The sequence below is a fragment of the Erpetoichthys calabaricus genome, chromosome 3, assembly GCF_900747795.2.
Source record: "Erpetoichthys calabaricus chromosome 3, fErpCal1.3, whole genome shotgun sequence".
Taxonomy (NCBI): domain Eukaryota; kingdom Metazoa; phylum Chordata; class Cladistia; order Polypteriformes; family Polypteridae; genus Erpetoichthys; species Erpetoichthys calabaricus.
This window is the reverse complement of record NC_041396.2, coordinates 73,441,840-73,463,338: the sequence shown is the minus strand read 5'-3', so window position 1 is coordinate 73,463,338 and position 21,499 is coordinate 73,441,840. Positions and strand designations below refer to the sequence as shown.

The 21,499-nt window shown below is 38.2% G+C and overlaps 1 protein-coding gene across 2 annotated transcripts in view; it reads right to left on the bottom strand.

The window, feature by feature from the left end:
* The window catches only part of LOC114648101 (peroxidasin), a 241,956-nt gene that overhangs the window by 172,994 nt on the left and 47,463 nt on the right, over window positions 1-21,499 (bottom strand). For both annotated transcript variants that reach the window (XM_028796918.2, XM_051924571.1), the window contains exon 2: window positions 268-339. In XM_028796918.2, coding sequence (XP_028652751.2) covers window positions 268-339 — 72 coding nt within the window. The remainder of the gene's footprint in view (window positions 1-267; window positions 340-21,499) is intronic.

Here is a 21,499-nt window from a genome sequence, read left to right as displayed (position 1 = left end):
TTAAAAGTTGGCAGTTATTTGAAATGATTAAAATAAAACATTTTTTGCTGATTTTTACAGAGCCCTAGGTAATTTCACACTACATTCAATTTATAATCATTATTATAATAAGACATGGATGTCACTGTGTCTAATTGAAAAATGGAACACAGGTTTAGATTTAAACATGTAATTTAAGATAGGTATGCTGTTTATTACTAAACATTCACTTTTAATTTACATAACTAAATCCTAATTAAATCCAGTTTTAAGACTTCCAGTACTTACAGCGTGTTGAGATTTTTGAGCCTCCTAAATGAACCAGGTTGAATGTCTTTTATTCTGTTAAATCTTAAGTCCCTTAAAAAAAGAAACAAGGAGAAAAATATCAGTTTTACAATTATTTTATAAGTTGTGTAATCCTTAAGCACAGTAAAGTGACATTGCATACATCTAATAGGTAACTCATTTTATTGCACACTTTTCACAATTTTAAAATTAAATTCAGTTAGAAGAAATGCAAACCTTTCATTATGCTTTCATTTGCTTCATTATTTTAGGAAAATGACCAATATCTGCATTAAAAACTTATTCAAAATAGTTGGGAATATCTAGTAAAATTATCCTCCTTGTTTGCTGCAACACTCTGGCCTACATTTCAAAAAAACACTTTTTTCAGCTTTTGACACACTTTTTTTTTTTTTTTTTTTTTTTTTTTACTTTCACAGATACATAATAAAACTGTCTATTTGGCAATGCCTTACAGGTTGTCATACACAATTTTGTGTAAAACAGGCTGATTTGAGATGGTATATTATCTGTATGACATATAACCATGAAAGACATTTAAAGTCAGTACCAACTATGCACATTTTTTAAATATGTTTTCCCCTGGCTTAAGCAATTTACAGATTAGCCAAAGCAATGTGTATTATTTTTTTCCCCTTGGTTATTCAGTGCCTGCCATCATTTATAAAGATCTGCTTGCTTTAGACCAACCAAAAAGAGAATATAATGATAATATCACCCTAGGGGTTACAGGTGTGAAAACTAGTTAACCACAAGGTGTTGCCTCTGGCAACTCACCTTGAACTGCTCAGCTTGCTGTTTTTCTGTTATTGTCTTAAACCTTCTACACTAAAAAAATAATAAGAAAAAGAAGACAAAATAAACGAAACAACATTCATACAGTAAATATATCTTAAAAACTATAATATCTTCTTCTAAGCCTTCAACAATCCACTTATCCTGGCATATCCCAGTGACACAAAGCACAGATGCCACTATACACATGAACAGAGTTGTAACTTTACCCACAGCAACAGTCCCAATGCCAGAGGAACTTTGAGATGTTTCCAGGCTAATGGGACCAGCCAGATTCACCTCTGTGTTAGGCACCACATCCAGACCACTTTTAACTGGTTGCTCTGAGCCCACTCACAGCCTTGAGCTCCTCACTCAACCATAGAGGCTGAGCCCTGCATAGGTGCCTTATTATGTCCTTTTGTAATCACAATTAAATTCTTTTAGTCTCTTTAACACAGAGTTTGTTATGTATAGGTGAGGAGGGTGATGTATACTGAACAGTAAAAACAAAAGCTTAATTTAAGAATTTACTCGACTTACCACCAAAAACTAGTAAAACTTTTGCAAATGCTCTTCTGCCACACCTTTAGCCAATTTCACAATAGTCTCCTCTGTCACACGTGACTAAGACCTTGAGGTATTTGAACTCTTCCTGTCAATGCAGTTGCCCCCCACAAAATTCAAAGAGATGAGTTGTCATCTTCACATTTGTAGTTTGAATATATCTGAATGTACATTATATTTCAGAAATCTCCACTCAGCGTTATTTTACACCAGCGATTTTCTAAATCTCTAATAACTATAAATTTCATGCTACTGTAATTTTCTAAATGCAGGGGAAAAAAAGAAAGAAGAAAAATAACAAGGTAATTGATCAGTGAGATCAATTAGACTGAGGATTTAGCGGTGATTAAGACACTGGTTTGTACAAAAATCTGAAGCCACTGGAAGCCCCCAGCAGTGTATAGTATACACAATTGTTCAGATTAGCATTGTAGTAGTAGTAGCAGTAGTACTGTCATGTGTACAAGTATGGTGAAATTTCTGCTTTCACATGAAAACCAAAATGCAACATGTCACCACTGTATATCACTTTCAAGAAGAGTCTTTTTGCATTTTTGGTTAGATATAGTAGTTATTAATCCCTTCCATGAATCAGACAGCTTTCATCCATGTTGGTGCTCTTTCATGTTTACTCTCATACTTATATATCTTGTGATGCACTGGCATCCCAAATATTTTTTAACGCTTCAATTAAAAAGAGCATCACCAATTGAGACTCAGATTACAAGATCACATATTACTGACAATGCTTGTAATTTTGAATAAAGTTGTCTGAGAAATCTGCATTATATGGTTTTCATTAAGTTTGGCGATTTTTTTAATCAAAACAAAGCCACCCTAAGTGTTAGAAAATTCAGATGTCTTTTTTATTGTTAGGGGAAAAAATTTTTTTTCAATGGAAAAAAGAGATAATGCAGTTTCAGTTGTATACTGTTATGTGTTACACAGTTAGGTCTTCTTCTGCTGTATATATATACTACTTACCTGATATTTATTTTTATTTAATTCACACTTGTACAATGCAAGCCCAGCCCCGATGATACAATCAGTGTTAACAAAACCCTTATGTCTGTGGAATTTACAGCCACGTAGTAAAATAATCTTTAATCAATTCCTTCGCTGCTTCTTTGGCTTTAATGAACACTTTCGACAAAACAAATTTAAAATATTATTTTTTTACATGTTTCACACATTCATGTGAAGTCTGCAGCAGAGCTGTTTATGTTCCACAAAAATTCAATAACTGACATTGCATTACAATTTCCTGATTCATAAACATTTAGATCACACATTATAGTGCAGTAAACTTGCCACAAAGTCACATTTTGAATTAATATTATACAGCAACTTTCTGTAATTACTGCTATTCTCATTTTATACAAAACGAAATGTACTTATTCCTCCTTGGGATAGTCTGACTGTCAAGTGATGTGCTCAAGGTGATGAAGTGATATCTAAACCAGTCACCTTGTGGTTTTCAATTACGCCAGTGCACTGTAACACACTTTCTCATATTTATATACTGCTTCCCTGTAGAGAATTTAATATTCTGCATAAAGTTTAACTAAGCAGCACAGTTTTGGTAATATGAAGAATTAACAGGAATATTAAGCAAAGAGATGTTTACAATGTGTTTGATCTAGTTCAGGGGTGGGCAAATTCATTCCTGGAGGGCCGCAGTGGCTGCAGGTTTTTGTTCCAACCCAATTGCTTAATAAGAAGCACTTATTGCTCTAGAAACACTTCTGCTTCATTTTAGTTATCTCCCTCGTTAAGATTATGAACCCTTATTGCTTACTTCAGTCTTAAACAGCTGCATTCTCGGTTGTTAATTGCTCCTTATTAGCAATAAGATGCAAATGACAAAAGAAACCAGCAGTTATCCATTTTGCTTGTTACCCTTTACACCTGTATGTATTTATCGTGCACTATTTGGTTTAATTAAATACTTGGAAGGAAAGAGAAGAGAAAAAAGTGAAGGATTGAGAATTACCCATCCATTTTACACTTCAAAGTATTTGGATGATATCCTTAGAATGGGAAAAAAAATCTGGGATATGAGAATGACTTGACATAGCAGAGTTAAAGCACTAACAAGCCATAAAATATAATTATTGGCAAGGATTGTTTTCTAATTAAGCAACTGAGTTGGAACAAAGACCCGCAGCCACTGCGGCCCTCCAGGAATGAATTTGCCCACCCCTGATCTAGTTCATTTTTTTAAGTAAAATAAAATGAAAAAGGATAGAAATATATAACATAAATCATTTTGATCCTTTTCCACTTAAACTGGCACACTAATTGGATTTCATGTCCTGTATACTGCACTTTAAAAGCAATGCAATATATGAGTTTTGTTTTACTTTCTAGCCAGAAAAAAGAGCTCAAATACTACAGTATAGTATATTGAAGCCGAGAGTTCCGTTGGCTCTTTTTCACACTGGATAATTAATGGAAAAGTTTTGTGACACTAAGAACTTGTTGTTTGCCAGAACAAGAGCATGGTGGTATGAGATTAAATACAGACTGCGCACACAGATTTTTTTGTTCTGTCTCACAGAACATTTTCTTTGTATAGTTGCAGACAAGGCATCTGCAATTATGCCTTGCTGACAGCAAACTGTATAATATGTTCAAGAGAAACAAACTAGCAAACCTTTATTTTACGTGGCTCCTTCCCAAAGTGAGCACCAATCCAAGGTGATTTACAATCACGACCTTATAGTACAATCATTTTACCATTTTTTCACAGTTAGAGCAGCCACTGGTTAAGCAACTTGCTCATGCTCCTACAGTGTGACCAGAGCGTGGATTAAGCCACCACACATAATTTAAAACTCAGTGGATCTGCCAATAGACCATACTGTACTGCTAGTGAGAGAGAGAGAGAGAGAGTCAATGAAGCTCTTTTATCAGTACTACAGTATAGCTACGTTTACATATTGTCACAACACAGTTGAACACAAAGTCGTTGGCACACCAATCACCCTTTGCCTGCAGTTGTTCATGTCACGTTCTAACTTTCTCCCCATCCTTCTCATTAGTGTTGCACAAGGCATAGTGCCAGTGAAAAAGATAAGTACTGTAAATAAATAAGAGTGAGTCATTTACACCACTACATCTGTCAGCTTGAGGTGGATGGTCCCTTTTATACAAGGTCAGCATTTAATACCATAACCACATGCTCCAGGTGAGGTGAGTTTCAAGATAAAATTACTGTTTTTGTGGAGGAATGTTTTAAAAACTTCTAAAGAAAACAAGATGGAAAAAGAAAATCAATAACAGCACAAAGCGACAGGGTGCTAAGGCAATGAATCCATGTTTCCATTCACATGTCTAAACCTGTAATGAACTATGAAGTAATAATATATGCAAATGCTCACTCACTGTCCCCTTAATTACTAGTTGAATCATGAGATGTTCTTTGATAAGAGTTGATACAGTATCTCCTGCTTTGTCCCTATTAATACTGAAGCCCTGAGATAGCTTGTCACACTGGGGACCTAGGGGCACACACAGAGGGCATCAGCAAGTAAAAAGCGCCTCAACCGACCAGCTAAGTTACTTTTTCTAGAAGGCAACTGTTGACTACTTTAATCTTTCTCTGTTGCTATGTGAACATTCAACATGATGATTTTCAATCAGCTTTTTCTTGCATTGTAAAAGCATTGTAGTTCCACAGTATGATCCAGGGGCCAATACATAAAACTTCCTGTCTGCATGTTTAATGCATTATAAAGTACAAGACTGATAATATTACCAGATACTCAAGCAAAAAAAGAAAAAATAACATCTTGCATTTCTATAGTTGTATCCAATGATTCATCTAAGTGAAATAGTTATTTCCTCAATTGTTATTGTGCTCCAAAGAGAAAACAACAGGAGCAGTTTACAAAGTCGTATACAACAACATAAAACCTATTTTTATCTGATTGCTGGAATTTTTTTCTCATAAGATTAATGCTGCCCACCTCTGTGTCATATGATTCAAAACACTACATGGACAGAGTTTGTTCTGAGGCACAATCCTTTTGTGTATTCTTTTTTTCCTCTAGCAGTGTCTGGGATGACTGCCAAATTTAATCCCTCACTGCCATTTCATACATGCCCAAAAAAAGCAGCTGGTCACTTCATTGACATGCTGGCACCCCCTGCTCTAATCACAGTAATATCCAGGACAATGGCTTTCCTCAGTGGTGAGTCTATATCAGGTGTGAAAATAAAAGCATGTCAGAAATTAAACATCCAGCACAACAAGTGGATATATTCTGCATGACATTCCCTTAGTGGGAGCCCCTTGGCTTGGTACCTAGAGGGCACTGGCACCGTAGTCTCTGCCTTAATGCCCACACTGTTGGATAGAGGCACAGACCCTTTGTCTCTGCTGCTGGTGCCAAGCTGGCCTCCTTCTGATAAAGAAATGCAGTATCTCACTCTAGAGCTCTGCCTATTGCCATTTTCCAGCTCTTATACCAAGAGCTTGAGTTAAGAGGATTTGCTCGTGAAGCCCTGGCACTCTGCCTTAGTGGAAACTTTAATCCCCATCCTCATCACCCTGTCCACGTTTATTCATAAGGATGGCCATAACGTCACAAAGTACCCACAAGATTTGTCCTTTCAGCACAAAGGCTAGGTAGACTTTAATTATTTCACACAACCAACCTTTAAACTATTTGTCCACCCCAAATTTGCTTAAGTCTTTCACTGCAACGTACTATCAGATCTCTAAATTTGCTATCCACTTGGATTGCTGGCACCTTCATGCCTGTCAGAATCCATGTCACTACTTCTGACACCAATGTTATCAAACCTGAAGAATGAACTTTAAAACAGTGGCTAAGAACTGTTAATCTTGTGTTTCTTGCTGAAATTGTTTTGCCAAGTCACCTTCACTGTGTCTACCATCCAGCTACACCAATCCATGAACCAAGTATCTTTTTTCTGTATATGGTGCACCCTTTCAAGACCAATAATACAGAGAAAGGACAGTTTAAAGGGAAATTTAAGAAGTTAAAAAGAATGTACACTGGTAATCAATAATAGAATTCACTGAACAAGCCAACCTAGCACCCACACTACAACCTACAAACAATCCTGAACAAGTGTACACTATAGAAGTTGCACCCAGGGTATTAAATCACACTATATCAGTCTATCCAATTTCTAATCCATTTGTTCATTTGGAACGTTTGCAACCAGAAACTTATACTGGGAGCTAAGAGGACAACATGGGCCATTGTAAGGCACACTCACACATATGGATGTCACAACAAACAATACTTCTGTAACAAGTCGATATCAAAATTCCACAAACTTATTGGTACTAGTTTTTTTTTTTTACAGTATAGAGTAGTATACAGTGATAGACACTGCAAGTAGAAAGCACAACAATATGTGAGAAAAAAAGTGACTAAAAACTATTTATGAAAATGGCTCACAATGGTCATATCAGAGAATTGTTTGTGTTTGGGGCAGGAAAATGTAAGCATGTGATTAAAAGAATAGTGCCTATTATTTGAAAATAAAGAAGTCAACACACACACACACATATTCACTTTTGTTATGGACGCTTTTATCTCATTATGGAATTCGTTCAAAAATAGATTGGATGTGGTCAATTAAATGTGAGTTGAGATTATTTAATTTGTGGTGTCATGAAGTTGTAAGAGGAGCTGAAATGTTGGTGAGATTAATCACTTTTTAATACAGTGTCCTACACAGTCCCAGTAAAGGAATGGAGGCTTTGCATTCATTCTCAGATTGTAGCGATCACCTCTACAGACATATGTACAAGGAATTATTCATTTTTTAACTAGAGCATAAAGTTCAGGGTCGCAGGGGAAACCTCACTTGCACCCACAAATACGCAATAGCAGTGTGGGATAGGGGAGGTAACTTCACACTAATAATGCTAACAACAGTTGTAGCAAGTGAAAATCAAGCTATATTTCAAGTGAAGTTGCTGTTTGGCTTGTCTACACCAATGACATTTGTTAATACCAAAATAATATTCACCTGTTCTTTCAATGCTTCACAGCTCAAAGCACCACTCACTATTAATAAGACATGGACTGTGTTACCAGAAATGCATAACTGCTGAAACAGCAGACTTAGCTGGACTGGCAAAACAGCATACTGTACTTCATGGCTGAATACAAATATGCAAATGCTAATTTAGTGGCCTTTGTTAGGTTGAAGGCAAACTAATGTTCACAAGTATAATCCCCAAAATGTTCTGAACATAGCAAATGAACATACATAATGTTATATATATGAATGGTTAAGATTAACTGACTACAGATAACATCAGTCCAGTTAATGTTTTAATCACAGGATAAGCAATAAAGTCTAAGCACCCAAATAAGATACTTTGAAAACAGCACAACAGAGAGTGTTTTACAAGAGTTCTGAAAATACGGATTAATATAAAACTGACACGCTTGATTTCACATACAAAGCCTTCAGATTTAGACATAGGTAAATAAAGGAAGGACAAATTTGAACAATTAATGCACCAGGAGTCTGTGACATTTGAAATTTCAATTAGTTTGACTCATATGTTAAATATTACACTTTAAAGGTTTTTTTTTAACCAGCAGATGATGCAATTATTAATCTTACAATAGGAAGTGTTATAAATCTAACAGACAAACCAGACTTGAAAAGAATGTTAGAAAATCAGTTTTAAAGAGTTTATCTAAATGAAAATACCCTGAATTCACTAATTCAACAGTAAAAACATAATAACATTTGAATTTTCATTTTTAGTATTGAAACAGCATATTTTAGTTGCTGAAGAGAAAATGATGGAATAAATTTAGAATGTGCTCATGGTAAAATAAATCAGATAGTTCCCAATGATATCATTTTTTATAAACACAATGCTGAAATCCTCTGGAGATTATAATATAGCCATTAGGGATTCCCCCTGTCTATCACACATTAAAATTCACGACCTAGATTGTATTTTGATATTTATGAATGCCAATGCTGGTTTACATAAATGATAATTGGTTATCAGTATTTCAAAGCTGTTGTTACTGTTAGTGTATATGTACAGTATATTTGACACTCTATTACGGAAAAGGGCAAAATATGGTTCACTTGAATAATGGAGGTACCTTTAATAAAAAGCCACTGAATGGGATTACTGTTTTTGCTTTGTTATTGAATAGGTATCATACAATTTCCTTTGTATTGGTATTGGTATTGAACACAAAAACTCTGCTATCATGACATCCCTACTCGCACTTATTTATTCTCACTCATACTGGGACACTTTTGAGTAATCAACATGCTCTTTTCTCACTTATTCAGAAAGCAGGTCTGACCCAACTTCAATAACCATAAAGACAAAGAGAAGTTGCTTCTCATATGTAAAACAGTTGACATTTCATCATCATGTATTTCATATATACAGTAATTCTGTGTCAGATAATGGACATTAATTACAAATTAAATAATTAGGTGATTTTATTTTACCTTATGGAATCAACAGATAGAAGGGTTTATTTAAAAAATAGAGTTTGTTCCTTAAGATGAAAGAAAAAATGTTCATGAAAACAGTGTTTCCTAACTTTCTGAAAGACTTTTTCTCATACTGAGGGTTTTCAGAAACACCTGGAAAATTGTTGTGTGTTACCACACAAGCAAATAATGCCAAATAAAAGCTTTTATACTACATGTGCTGTGCCTATGCCTTCAACATTAAGCCTAAACAAGGATAGTCCTTGTGTTAAGAAAGAATATTAGAAAATGTTTTGACAACAGGCCAAGCAATACATGCCCATTCATATACAGAAGACTGAGTTAATCAAAAAACAAAAGCTAAGGTGCAAAATATTTTCCATCATAAAGCTAAATAACTTTTTTTATATATACTTGTATCCTAGTTATTTCTTCGTTTTTTGTAAATCATTTTTATTCTACATTTAATAGACATCACTCTGAAGAACTTATACAATGACAATTACTGTTACTATTTAACATAGATTTCAGGGAACTAAAACATCCATCAAAAACAAACCAGCCATGGATATATATGAATTGATTCACAGCAGGAAGACCAAAAAAAAAAAAAAAGAAAAAATATGGAAAAATTTAAATATGAAACATACAAAACACTAACCTATGTAGCCCATATATTTTATATGAATTAAATGTGAAACCTGCTCTAGGCTGTTGACTACTGCACCACTCTCTGGACATTCCGACATATATTGTCCAAAGTTGTGTCTTTATCAATGTTTTTAGGCTATATGAAAAAAGAATAATGCATCCAGCAATGGTGCAGCAGTAGTTCTGTTATGCGTAGGATATGCCAAACATAGGCAGGAGCAGGATATCTCCAGGCACGAGTCTAGTGATTAAGGTGTTGGACTGTAACTGTCTTGTTGCTGGGGGCACAATGTGTGGCACTAAAGAAGTTATTGCATCTACCCAGGCCTCAGTTCTGAAACATAAACTGTATACTGTCAAGCACACTGCAGTTCTGTATTATTAAAACATTTTGGGACGAGAGTCACCATAGATGACATAAATTTGAAGTGTTCAGCCACTCTTTAAGTGCTGAGACTGACATGTCACCCTGGACATTTGTCGGCAGATCCCATTTCACATTTTACCCATATTCTGATTACTCAGTGCTTTCATAGAATGGGTAGTTTTACATCCACCAAATACCCTTTCAAAGATGACCCACAGAAGAGCAGTTTAACATCTTCTAATTTCTCTCTAGTGGGTAGAATTACATTTGTCATTGGTATGGCAAAATGCCACTTGTAACAGAGACACATAACAAAGGGATGGAGTCAAAAGGCTGACTCCATTGTTATTTCCATATAAGTACAGTATGTTACTTCAACTTTAATATTTATTTGAGAACAAATCCAGGTCCTCACCAAAATGGACAAGAGATCTTCTAGTAACCTTTGCAGAATATATTGTTGAATTTAGTAGGGGCTGAATAGAAATACTGCAACAAATCAAAGTCTCTATCATTACATTCACATTGGTATTCAATTGCTAAAATTATAGGATATTTGACTATTACAATTCTTAGCTGATTATGATTTATATTATCCACTTCTGAAAACAATAAATCTCTATCAGCTCATTGGTGTTCACAAAGCAGATGATGATTTTCCATCAAGCAGTAAGTATGGTGGTCTGCTAGTACTTACAGATAAAAACCTACAACTTCTTTACAGACATTTTCTAGATGTATTTTTATAGTTCAACATCAAAATTACAGTCATGTGCACATCCACACTCACTAGTATAATATACAAGTACTAGTGCATAGCAGAATAAAACTTTTACTTGTGTGGGTCCACAGTATAGTGACAGTTAAAAACTACCAACAAAAAGACACACATGTACACAAAAAAATGAAAGAATTACGACTTGTATATACAATTACTGTCCATACTACTGTATATATATATATATATATATATATATATATATGTGTGTGTGTGTGTGTGTGTGTGTGTGTATGTATATATTAATATATATATATATATATACAGACTCCTGTGACCCTGTAGTTAGGATATAGCGGGTTGGATAATGGATGGAATATATATATATACAGTAATCCCTCGCTATATCGCGCTTCGCCTTTCGCGGCTTCACTCCATCGCGGATTTTATATGTAAGCATATTTAAATATATATCGCGGATTTTTTGCTGGTTCGCGGATTTCTGCGGACAATAGGTCTTTTAATTTCTGGTACATGCTTCCTCAGTTGGTTTGCCCAGTTGATTTCATACAAGGGACGCTATTGGCAGATGGCTGAGAAGCTACCCAACTTACTTTTCTCTGTCTCTCTTGCGCTGACTTTCTCTGATGCTGACGTAGGGGGATTGAGAAGGGGGGCTGTTCGCACACCTAGACGATACGGACGCTCATCTAAAAATGCTGAAAGATTATCTTCACGTTGCTATCTTTTGTGCAGTTGCTTCCTGAAATGACATGCTGTACAGTGCTTCGCATACTTAAAAGCTCGAAGGGCACGTATTGATTTTTGCTTGAAAAACAAACTCTGTCTCTCTCTCTCTCTCTCTTTGTCTGCTCCTGACGGAGGGGGTGTGAGCTGCCGCCTTCAACAGCTTTGTGCCGCGGTGCTTCGCCCTATTGATTTGTTTGCTTTTCTCAATCTCTCTGACATGATCTGCTCCTGACGGGCACTCCTTTGAAGAGGAAGATATGTTTGCATTCTTTTAATTGTGAGACTGTCATCTCTGTCTTGTCATGGAGCACAGTTTAAACTTTTGAAAAAGAGACAAATGTTTGTTTGCAGTGTTTGAATAACGTTCCTGTCTCTCTACAACCTCCTGTGTTTCTGCGCAAATCTGTGACCCAAGCATGACAATATAAAAATAACCATGTAAACATATGGTTTCTACTTCGCGGATTTTCTTATTTCGCAGGTGGCTCTGGAACGCAACCCCCGCGATGGAGGAGGGATTACTGTATATATATTGTGAGAAGCAGCCCGGACACAGACAGACGGACATCGTCATGTCACCCAACACACGTTTATTATTTACACTATTTACAAATGTCACTGCACAAACCCAGTGCCTCCAGCACCAATCCCCCAAAGTCCAGGCCTCTCCTTCCAGTGCCTTCCTTCTTCAGGCCGCCTCCACTCCTTGCCTCCGAGATTTATGTCCACCTCCACCTGACTCCAGTCATTGTTTGCAGGGAGCCGGCCCCTTTTATACACGGCCGGATGGGCTCCAGGTGCTTCCCGACACTCCTCCGCGGACACTCCCCTGTGTGGCGGAAGTGCCGGCTGTGCTCCCGGAAGCCCTCCGGGTGTCCCCAGTTTTCTTCCCCCCAGCACTTCCGAGTGTGGTGGAAGTGCTGAGGTCCAGGGCTCTCCAGGCACTGGGGAGCCCCCTGGCGGTGACCACAGGCCCCTACAGGGTTGAGCTTCCCAGCTCTGTACCCATGGCCCTCAAAGGAACCAAGGTGGTCGCCCTCTCGTGGTCCGGAGGAGGCATGAGCCCTCCTCCCGTCCTCCTGTGCGTCCCGGCTGGGTGCCACCCCTAGCCGCATGCCACTATATATATATATATATATATATATATAGTGTGTATGTATATATATATATATATATATATAGCTCAAAAATATTAAAGGAACACTTTTTAATCAGAGTATAGTATCAAGTCAGTGAAACTTCTGGGATATTGATCTGGTCAGTTAAGTAGCAGAGGGGGTTGTTAATCAGTTTTAGCTGCTTTGGTGTTAATGAAATTAACAACAGGTACACTAGAGGGGCAACAATAAGACAACCCTCAAAACAGGAATGGTTTAACAGGGGGAAGCCACTGACATTTTTCCCTCCCCATCCTTTCTGACTGTTCTTTCACTAATTTTGCATTTGGCTACAGTCAGTGTCACTACTGCTAGCATGAGGTGATACCCTACAAAATGACCTCCAGTAGGCCACTGGTGTGAATGTTCCGGAGTAAACAATCAAAAACAGACTTTATGACAGTGGCCTGAGGGCCCAATGTTCTCTAGTGGGCCCTGTACTCACTGCCCGGCACCATGCAGCTTGATTGGCATTTGCCATAGAATACCAGAATTGGCAGGTCCACCACTGGCACCCTGTGCTTTTCACAGATGAGAGCAGGTTCACCCTGAGCACATGAAACAGATGTGAAACGGTCTGGATAAGCCGTGGAGAGCGTTATGCTGCCTGTAACATCGTTCAGCATGACTGGTTTGGTGGTGGGTCAGCGATGGTCTGGGGAGACATATCCATGGAGAGACGCACAGACCTCTACAGGCTAGACAATGGCACCTTGACTGCCATTAGGCATTGGGATGAAATCCTTGAACCCATTGTCAGACCCAATGCTGGTACAATGGGTCCTGGGTTCCTCCTGGTACACGACAATGCCTGGCCTCATGTGGCGAGAGTATGTAGGCAATTCCTGGAGGATGAAGGAATTCATACCATTGACTAGCCCCCACACTCGCCTGACCTAAATCCAATAGAACACCTCTGGGACATTATGTTCTGGTCCATCCGACGCCACCATGTTGCACCTCAGACTGTCCAGGAGCTTGGTAATGCCCTAGTCCAGATCTGGGAGAAGATCCCACATTGTCTCATTAGGAGCATGCTCTGACGTTGTTAGTCATGCATTCAAGCACATGGGGGCCATACAAACTACTGAGTACGATTTTGAGTTGCTGCAATGAAATTTCAGCAAAATGGTCTAGCCTGCTGCATCATTTTTTTCACTTTGATTTTTAGGTTGTCTTTGAATTCAGCCCTCTATAGGTTGATAATTTTCATTTTGATGTGGCATCCTTTCATTCCTAACACATTACATGTCAGAATAGATATCAAGCATGATTTTTTCCCCATTGAGATCTGATGTGTTTTCAAGGTGTTCCTTTAATTTTTTTGAGCAGTTACTCTATATATATAAAAAGATTAGCGAAATCGAGTAATGTTTTGATGTGACATTTTCATGCAACACTCATTTTTCTTCAAAACCACATAAAAAAAAACTGCATAAACATTCAACTGCCAACAAAATCATGACTGGTGATCATGCAAGAGAAATCGTATTCCTTCTGCGTATTAAGTTAGATACTTGCGATACTTTAGCAAGTAGATTACCATTCATCTTGCATAGACACCAATTTCCAATAGTTTTAGCATTTACTATAACTATAAATAAATCTCAGGGCAAAGAGTTTTGACCATGTGGTTGATCCTAAATGTGTTTGATGGGGTTGAGATCAGGGCTCTGTGTAGGCTAGTCAAGTTCTTCTACACTAAACTCATCCAACCATGTCTTTATGGACCTTGCTTTGTGCACTGGGGCACAGTCATGCTCGAATAGAAAAAGGCCTTCTACAAATTGTTTCCACAAAGTTGGAAACATAGTGTTGTACAAAATGTCTTAGTATGCTGAAGCATTAAGATTGCCCTTTACCGGAAGTTAAGGGGCCTAGCCCAAACCCTGAAAAACACCAAAACTTCACAGTCTGCACAATGCAGTCAGGCAGGTAACGTTCTCCCAACATCTGACAAACCCAGACTCGCCCATCTGACTGCCAAACAGAGAAGCATGATTTGTTACTCTATAGAATGTTTCCACCATTCCATCCGATGCTTGGCATTGGACTTGTTGATGTGAGGCTTGCATACAGCTGCTTGGCCATAGAAACCCATTCCATGAAGCTCCCGCCTCACTTTCTTTGTGCTACAATTAATGCCAGTGGAAGTTTGGAACTCTTCAGCTATGGAATCAGCAGAGCATTGGGAATATTTACGCACTATGCACCTTAGCAGTCATTGACCCCACTCTGCGAGTTTACATGGTCTTCTGCTTCATGGCTAAGTTACTGTTGTTGCTAAACGCTTCCATTTTCCAATAATACCGGTTACTGTTGACCATGAAATATCCAGCAGGGATGAAATTTCATGAATCATCTTATGGCAAAGCTGCGGTGGGTTGGCACCCTGCCCAGGATTGGTTCCTGCCTTGTGCCCTGTGTTGGCTGGGATTGGCTCCAGCAGACCCCCGTGACCCTGTGTTCGGATTCAGCGGGTTGGAAAATGGATGGATCTTATGGCAAAGGTGCCATCCTATCACACATTTGAAGTCGCTGAGTTCTTCAGAACACACATTTTATTTCACAAACGTTTGTAAATGAAGACTGCATGGCTAGGTGCTTGACTTTTTACACTTGTGGCAATGGGTCTGATTGAAACACCCACATTCAATAATTAAGAAGTGTGTCCCAGTACTTTTGACCATATAGTGTATCTCAATAGAGCAGAGTGTTGGGATGTACATCTGAAACAATATCAAGTTATCTAGTTTAAGTCGATAACCTGACAACCTTTAAAATGCTACAACAACTTAACTATCATACAACCGAAACAGCTTGATGGACTCTCCTTAAGTGATCTCCTACTTACATCTTTATTGCCCTATCAGCATTATTAATAAATTTAATTGAAACTACACATTACTTATCAAATAAACTCCTTTTAAGCCTACAATAGAACACCACAACTTTTGTTGGTTCACTATGCAAACAAATTCTGCACACAAATATTTCAATACAATGCACCATTTATACAGAAAGTCTCTAACCACTGGAATGGAAAACAGACTATCTAGGTAAACTACAGGAAAGGACACATCTCAGATGGAATGTCATTACCCAGCCAGAATGCTCAGCTAAATGGTCCTCAGCTGGGGACATATTACAGAAGTGTAGGAATTCCCAGAGATGGTAGTGGGCAGCAGAAATGTTTGGCTACAGTGCCTAACCTCCTGCAGAGGCTCCTGGAAAGTGTGGTTTTTAGAGGAGTCCCTGTGACATGGGGAGTGAACCCAGAAGCCTTATAAAAACCTTAACCTCTGTAGTCAGATGAGTTTGGAGTCTGCATAGGACTCAGCAGAGCAGAGGCAAAGACTCCTCTGGTAAGAAACAGAAAGAGGAGGAAGAAGAGAAAGGTGAGAAGGAGGCCAAGTGAGTTGTGCAAAATGAAGGCTGGGAAGTTGGAAAAATCTCATTCTTTTTATTAGTTGGCTAGTCAACCGTTTTCCTTGAGTTCTCTTGAGTTCCTTCCATTTTACTCTGGCTGGTATATTTTATGAGGTACAATAAAATTACACTTCCTGAACTGGTATCTTACCGGGACTGCTTCAAATTGCTACAATCTTGTCACACTATCAATTAAGCATTTATCATAACTATTGTATTTCTTAAACTGAAACAAAACATTTTGCTTCTACTGTTTGAATTGCTAAGCATTCGCTCCCATTTATACAGTCGAGAAGAAACAAACAAACTGTAGAATGGATGGTCACAGAAGCAGGTGTAAGTGCACCTGGAGCTAATGAAATAAGGGGGCTCTGGCTTCATCATTACTTCAACTGGCTCCCACCAATTGTTTCTGCAGGCTGAGTAACCTTTGTGCAGTATGTAGAATGATTTCCTTCTGAAACTAATTATTATATACATTTAGTTTTGTTTTATTTGGAATGACTTTTTTGTGATGCCAACTTAAAGCAGCTCACAGCATGGATAACGCTACTTTTTATATTCTTGCATACTGTACAATTGGTAAAATCTGCTGTATTTATAAAAGGTGCATATTTCAAATTTAAGTAAAAGGTGTAAAATAAATTAGTCATATTTATTTAAGAAACTGATCTTAAGAATAGTGCTGCAACTTAGGATAGCATAGTGTGTGCCGTTAGCAGTTGTCTCACTTTTTTGCAAATTCCTTGAAAAAAGTGAGAACATTACTAACCAAGCAGGCTTGGCATTCATTTTAGATTAAAACTCTTCATCTGCACTCCATACAATGTCAACTACATTTGATGGACTACAGCTACAAGACACCAAAGACAAGGAAAAGTACTGTAGATGACGAAATGATATCATTTAAGGCACAGTGCTAAATTCTGCACCACTATAAATACCTGCCTGGTTCAAAAAAGAAAAAAAAACATCAATGAATTGATTATAAACTGAAACATTTTTCTTTATAGAAAACCCACAAATTCAATAATCACACCATCAACTCAAGGATGCAAGAAGTATAACGATAGACTGCATCATTAAACTAGATGCAGGAGTTTAAAAAATCAGTAAAAAGCAGTGCATGTTTTCATTTTGCAAGTTTAATCAAAACACAACAAAAAGGTGAGACAGATGATGTATGGAAACACACAAAAAATTATTTCAATCATCATAATAAGCATCATAAATTCATGAAGCATTAGGGATTCATGAATTTAAGAAACTTAACACTGTTGGCCACTTAAAGCTATGATGAAATAAATATTAAACAACAAAGATGGGCATTAAGCCATTTGAAGCCTTTCATTGAAAGAAAAGTGCACCCAGCAATGCTAATGTCAACTGACAGGTCTACCTTACACTACATTTATAATGAAGAAAACTAAGTCCTAAAGGTGTAAAAAGAAACCATTTACTGACACTGATATCATATTTTACTAATCCTTACAAATGTTTTTTTTTCTTCTGAAGCTCATAAATTCCTTTTGACTTTATCCAAAAAGAAAATAACACCAGTGAATCACTTCGAAACTCATCCCAGCTGAATCAAAATCTGAATGGTGACGGTAAAAAGGGAGAAAAATTCCTTAGCTTTTTAGTTTGTCTCAGGCATTATACATCAAAGCCAATAGCATGAAAACTTAAAAATGAATACAATTCTTATTTGAAATGAAATTGTAAACTGAGTAACATTTATCCATATTCAGAAATATTTAATACCCATAGAATCCCTTGAATCATTTCAAGAAGTGTAAGTTGGCTCTTGAGATGCACAGTCATTTGCTCAAGTGATATACATGCTTCCACTGGCTTTCAGCCCTAGGTGATTCCTTGCACTAAATGTGCCGGACTTAAATATAGGAGGTCAAAGGTTCATTCACTGTGTCACCCTGAGCAAGTTATGTAAAGCACCTGTGTTCCATTTACAATAACACTAGACACTATATCACTGAATTTATAAAGAGTTTTTGACATGTGTTTCACAGTGAAAGATAATACATAACATAAAAATCAAATGCACCCTACTCCACAATACTCACGTATGTTACTGGCATAAAGCAGAAGACAATGGCATCACCTCTGATACGTACAGCATCAGAGCAGCAAATATTTCCATCATAATTAAATAAAACAAATTGGACTATATTACACCAAAGACCACTGAGAGGTAAGGCATAGTCGCCAGCTGGCCCAAATCAACAGACTTTGACATGCCTTTCTTCAAGGGCTGTGGACTGCAGAGGTTTATGTTCCTCTGGTGTCTACACCCAGAATTGAATTTTCCTTGCTCATCTCTGTTGCCTTAGGTTAGCTTGGTTTATCTTAATATATTGTACATTACATTACATCTTACTAAAATTATCTTTAGCCATAAACGTTAAGAATACGAAAGACTTAAAAAAAATAATTCAAATAACTTATCTGTCTAAATATGTTTAAGGAATATGTCCTTATGTGTATTTGTAAGTAAAGATTACATATGGTATTGTAAATTCTGTTGGTATAGTGGTGAAGTGGTTATCACTGCTGTTTCATGTATCTAATGCCTTCAGCTATAATCTCACATATTGGTCATTGTCTGGAGGACTTTCACATTCCACAGTGTTTTTTGTTATTTCAATCCATATTTCATGTTGGCTGTGATGTCACTAAATTAAATAAATGAAGAAATAAATACACAAGAAATAAGCAACATATATATTTTATGACACATTTAATTATATATGCTCACATGTAATTTTGTTTTTTACTGTCACATTTCACAGAACATTTATTTATTCATTTATTTTTGTTCAACATATATATGAAATTCGTGGGGGTTACGTTCCTAGAGCTCCCGCGAATTGTGAAAAACCGTGAATTATGGATGTGGTTAAAAAAATGGGTTGCACAAACCAGTGTGTTTCTTCGTGCCAGTCCCAAGCCCGGATAAATGGGGAGGGTTACGTCAGGAAGGGCATCCGGTGTAAAATTTTGCCAAATCAATATGCGAACAACAATGCAAATTTCCATACCGGATCGGTCGAGCCCCGGGTTAACAACAACCGCTGCCAGTACTGTTAGCCAACAGGGTGCTGGCAGAAATTGGGCTACTGTTGGCCGAAGAAGGAGAACGAGAAAAAGAGGGAGGAGACGTGTCCGGAGGCAGGAGGAGAGGAGGAAAGTAAAGAGAGTGGAACTGAGGGTAGGAACTTTGAATGTTGGCAGTATGACTGGTAAGGGGAGAGAGTTAGCAGATATGATGGAGAGAAGGAAGGTTGATATATTGTGCGTGCTAGAGACTAAATGACTAAGGCCAGGGGGATTGGAGGTAGATTCAAATTGTTCTATCATGGTGTGGATGGGAGGAGAAATGGGGTAGGAGTTATTCTGAAGGAACAGTATGTCAAGAGTGTTTTGGAGGTGAAAAGAGTGTCAGGCAGAGTAATGATTATGAAGCTGGAAATTGGAGGTGTGATGATGAATGTTGTTAGTGCATATGCACCGCAAGTTGGGTGTGCAATGGGTGAGAAAGAAGATTTTTGGAGTACGTTGGATGAAGTGATGAACAGTGTACCCAAGGGACAGAAATTGGGCATGTTGGCGAAGGGAACAGAGGAGACGAGGAGGTGATTGGTAGGAATGGTGTCAAGGAGAGGAATGAAGAAGGTCAGAGGATAGTGGATTTTGCCAAAAGGATGGACATGACTGTGGTGAATACGTATTTTAAGAAGAGGGAGGAACATAGGGTTGCATATAAGAGTGGAGAAAGATGCACACAGGTAGATTACATCCTATGCAGAAGAGTTGATCTGAAGGAGATTGAAGACTGCAAAGTGGTGGCAGGGGAAAGTGTAGTTAAGCAGCATAAGATGGTGGTCTGTACGATGATGTTGCAGATCAATAAGAGGAAGAGAGTGAGTGCAGAGCCAAGGATCAAATGGTGGAAGTTGAAAATGGAAGACGGCAAGATTGAGTTTAGGGAGGAGGTGAGACAGGCACTGGGTGGCAGTGAAGAATTACCAGACAGCTGGGAAACTACAGCAGATGCAGTAAGGGTGACAGCAAGAAGGGTGCTTGGCATTACATCTGGAAAGAGGAAGGAGGAAAAGGAAACCTGGTGGTGGAATGAGGAAACACAGGAGAGTATACAGTGGAAGAGGATGGCAAAGAAGAAGTGGGATAGCCAGAGAGATGCAGAAAGTAGACAAGAGTACAAGGAGATAAGGCGCAAGGTGAAGAGAGAGGTGACGAAGGCTAAAGAAAAGGTGTATGATGAGTTGTATGAGAGGTTGGACACTAAGGAGGGAGAAAAGGACCTGTACCGATTGGCTAGACAGAGGGACCGAGCTGGGAAAAATGTGCAGCAGGTTAGGGTGATAAAGAATAAAGATGGAAACATACTCACAAGCGAGGAGAGTGTGTTGAGCAGATGGAAAGAGTACTTTAAGAGGCTGATGTATGAAGAGAACAAGAGAGAGAAGAGGTTGGATGATGTGGAGATAGTGAATCAGGAAGTGCAAAAGATTAGCATGTAGGAAGTAAGGACAGCTATGAAGAGGATGAAAAATGGAAAGGCCGTTGGTCCAGATGATATACCTATGGAAGCATGGAGGTTTTTAGGAGAGATGGCAGTGGAGGTTTTAACCAGATTGTTTAATGGAATCTTGGAAAGTGAGAGGATGCATGATTAATGGAGAAGAAGTGTATTGGTGCCGATATTTAAGAATAAGGGGGATGAGCAGGTCTGCAGCAACTACAGAGGAATAAAATTGATGAGCCACAGCATGAAGTTATGGGAAAGAGTAGTCGAAGCTAGGTTAAGAAGTGAGGTGATGATTAGTGAGCAGCAGTATGGTTTCATGCTAAGAAAGAACACCACAGATGCAATGTTTGCTCTGAGGATGTTGATGGAAAAGTTTAGAGAAGGCCAGAAGGAGTTGCAATGCGTCTTGTGGACCTGGAGAAAGCATATGACAGGGTGCCTCGAGAGGAGCTGTGGTATTGTATGAGGAAGTCGGGAGTGGCAGAGAAGTACGTAAGAGTTGTACAGGATATGTATGAGGGAAGTGTGACAGTGGTGAGGTCTGTGGTAGGAGTGACGGATGCATTCAAATCGGAGGTGGGATTACATCAGGGATCGGCTCTGAGCCCTTTCTTATTCGCAATGGTGATGGACAGGTTGACAGACGATATTAGACAGGAGTCCCCGTGGACTATGATGTTTGCTGATGACATTGTGATCTGTAGTGATAGTAGGGAGCAGGTTGAGGAGACCCTGGAGAGGTGGAGAAATGCTCTAGAGAG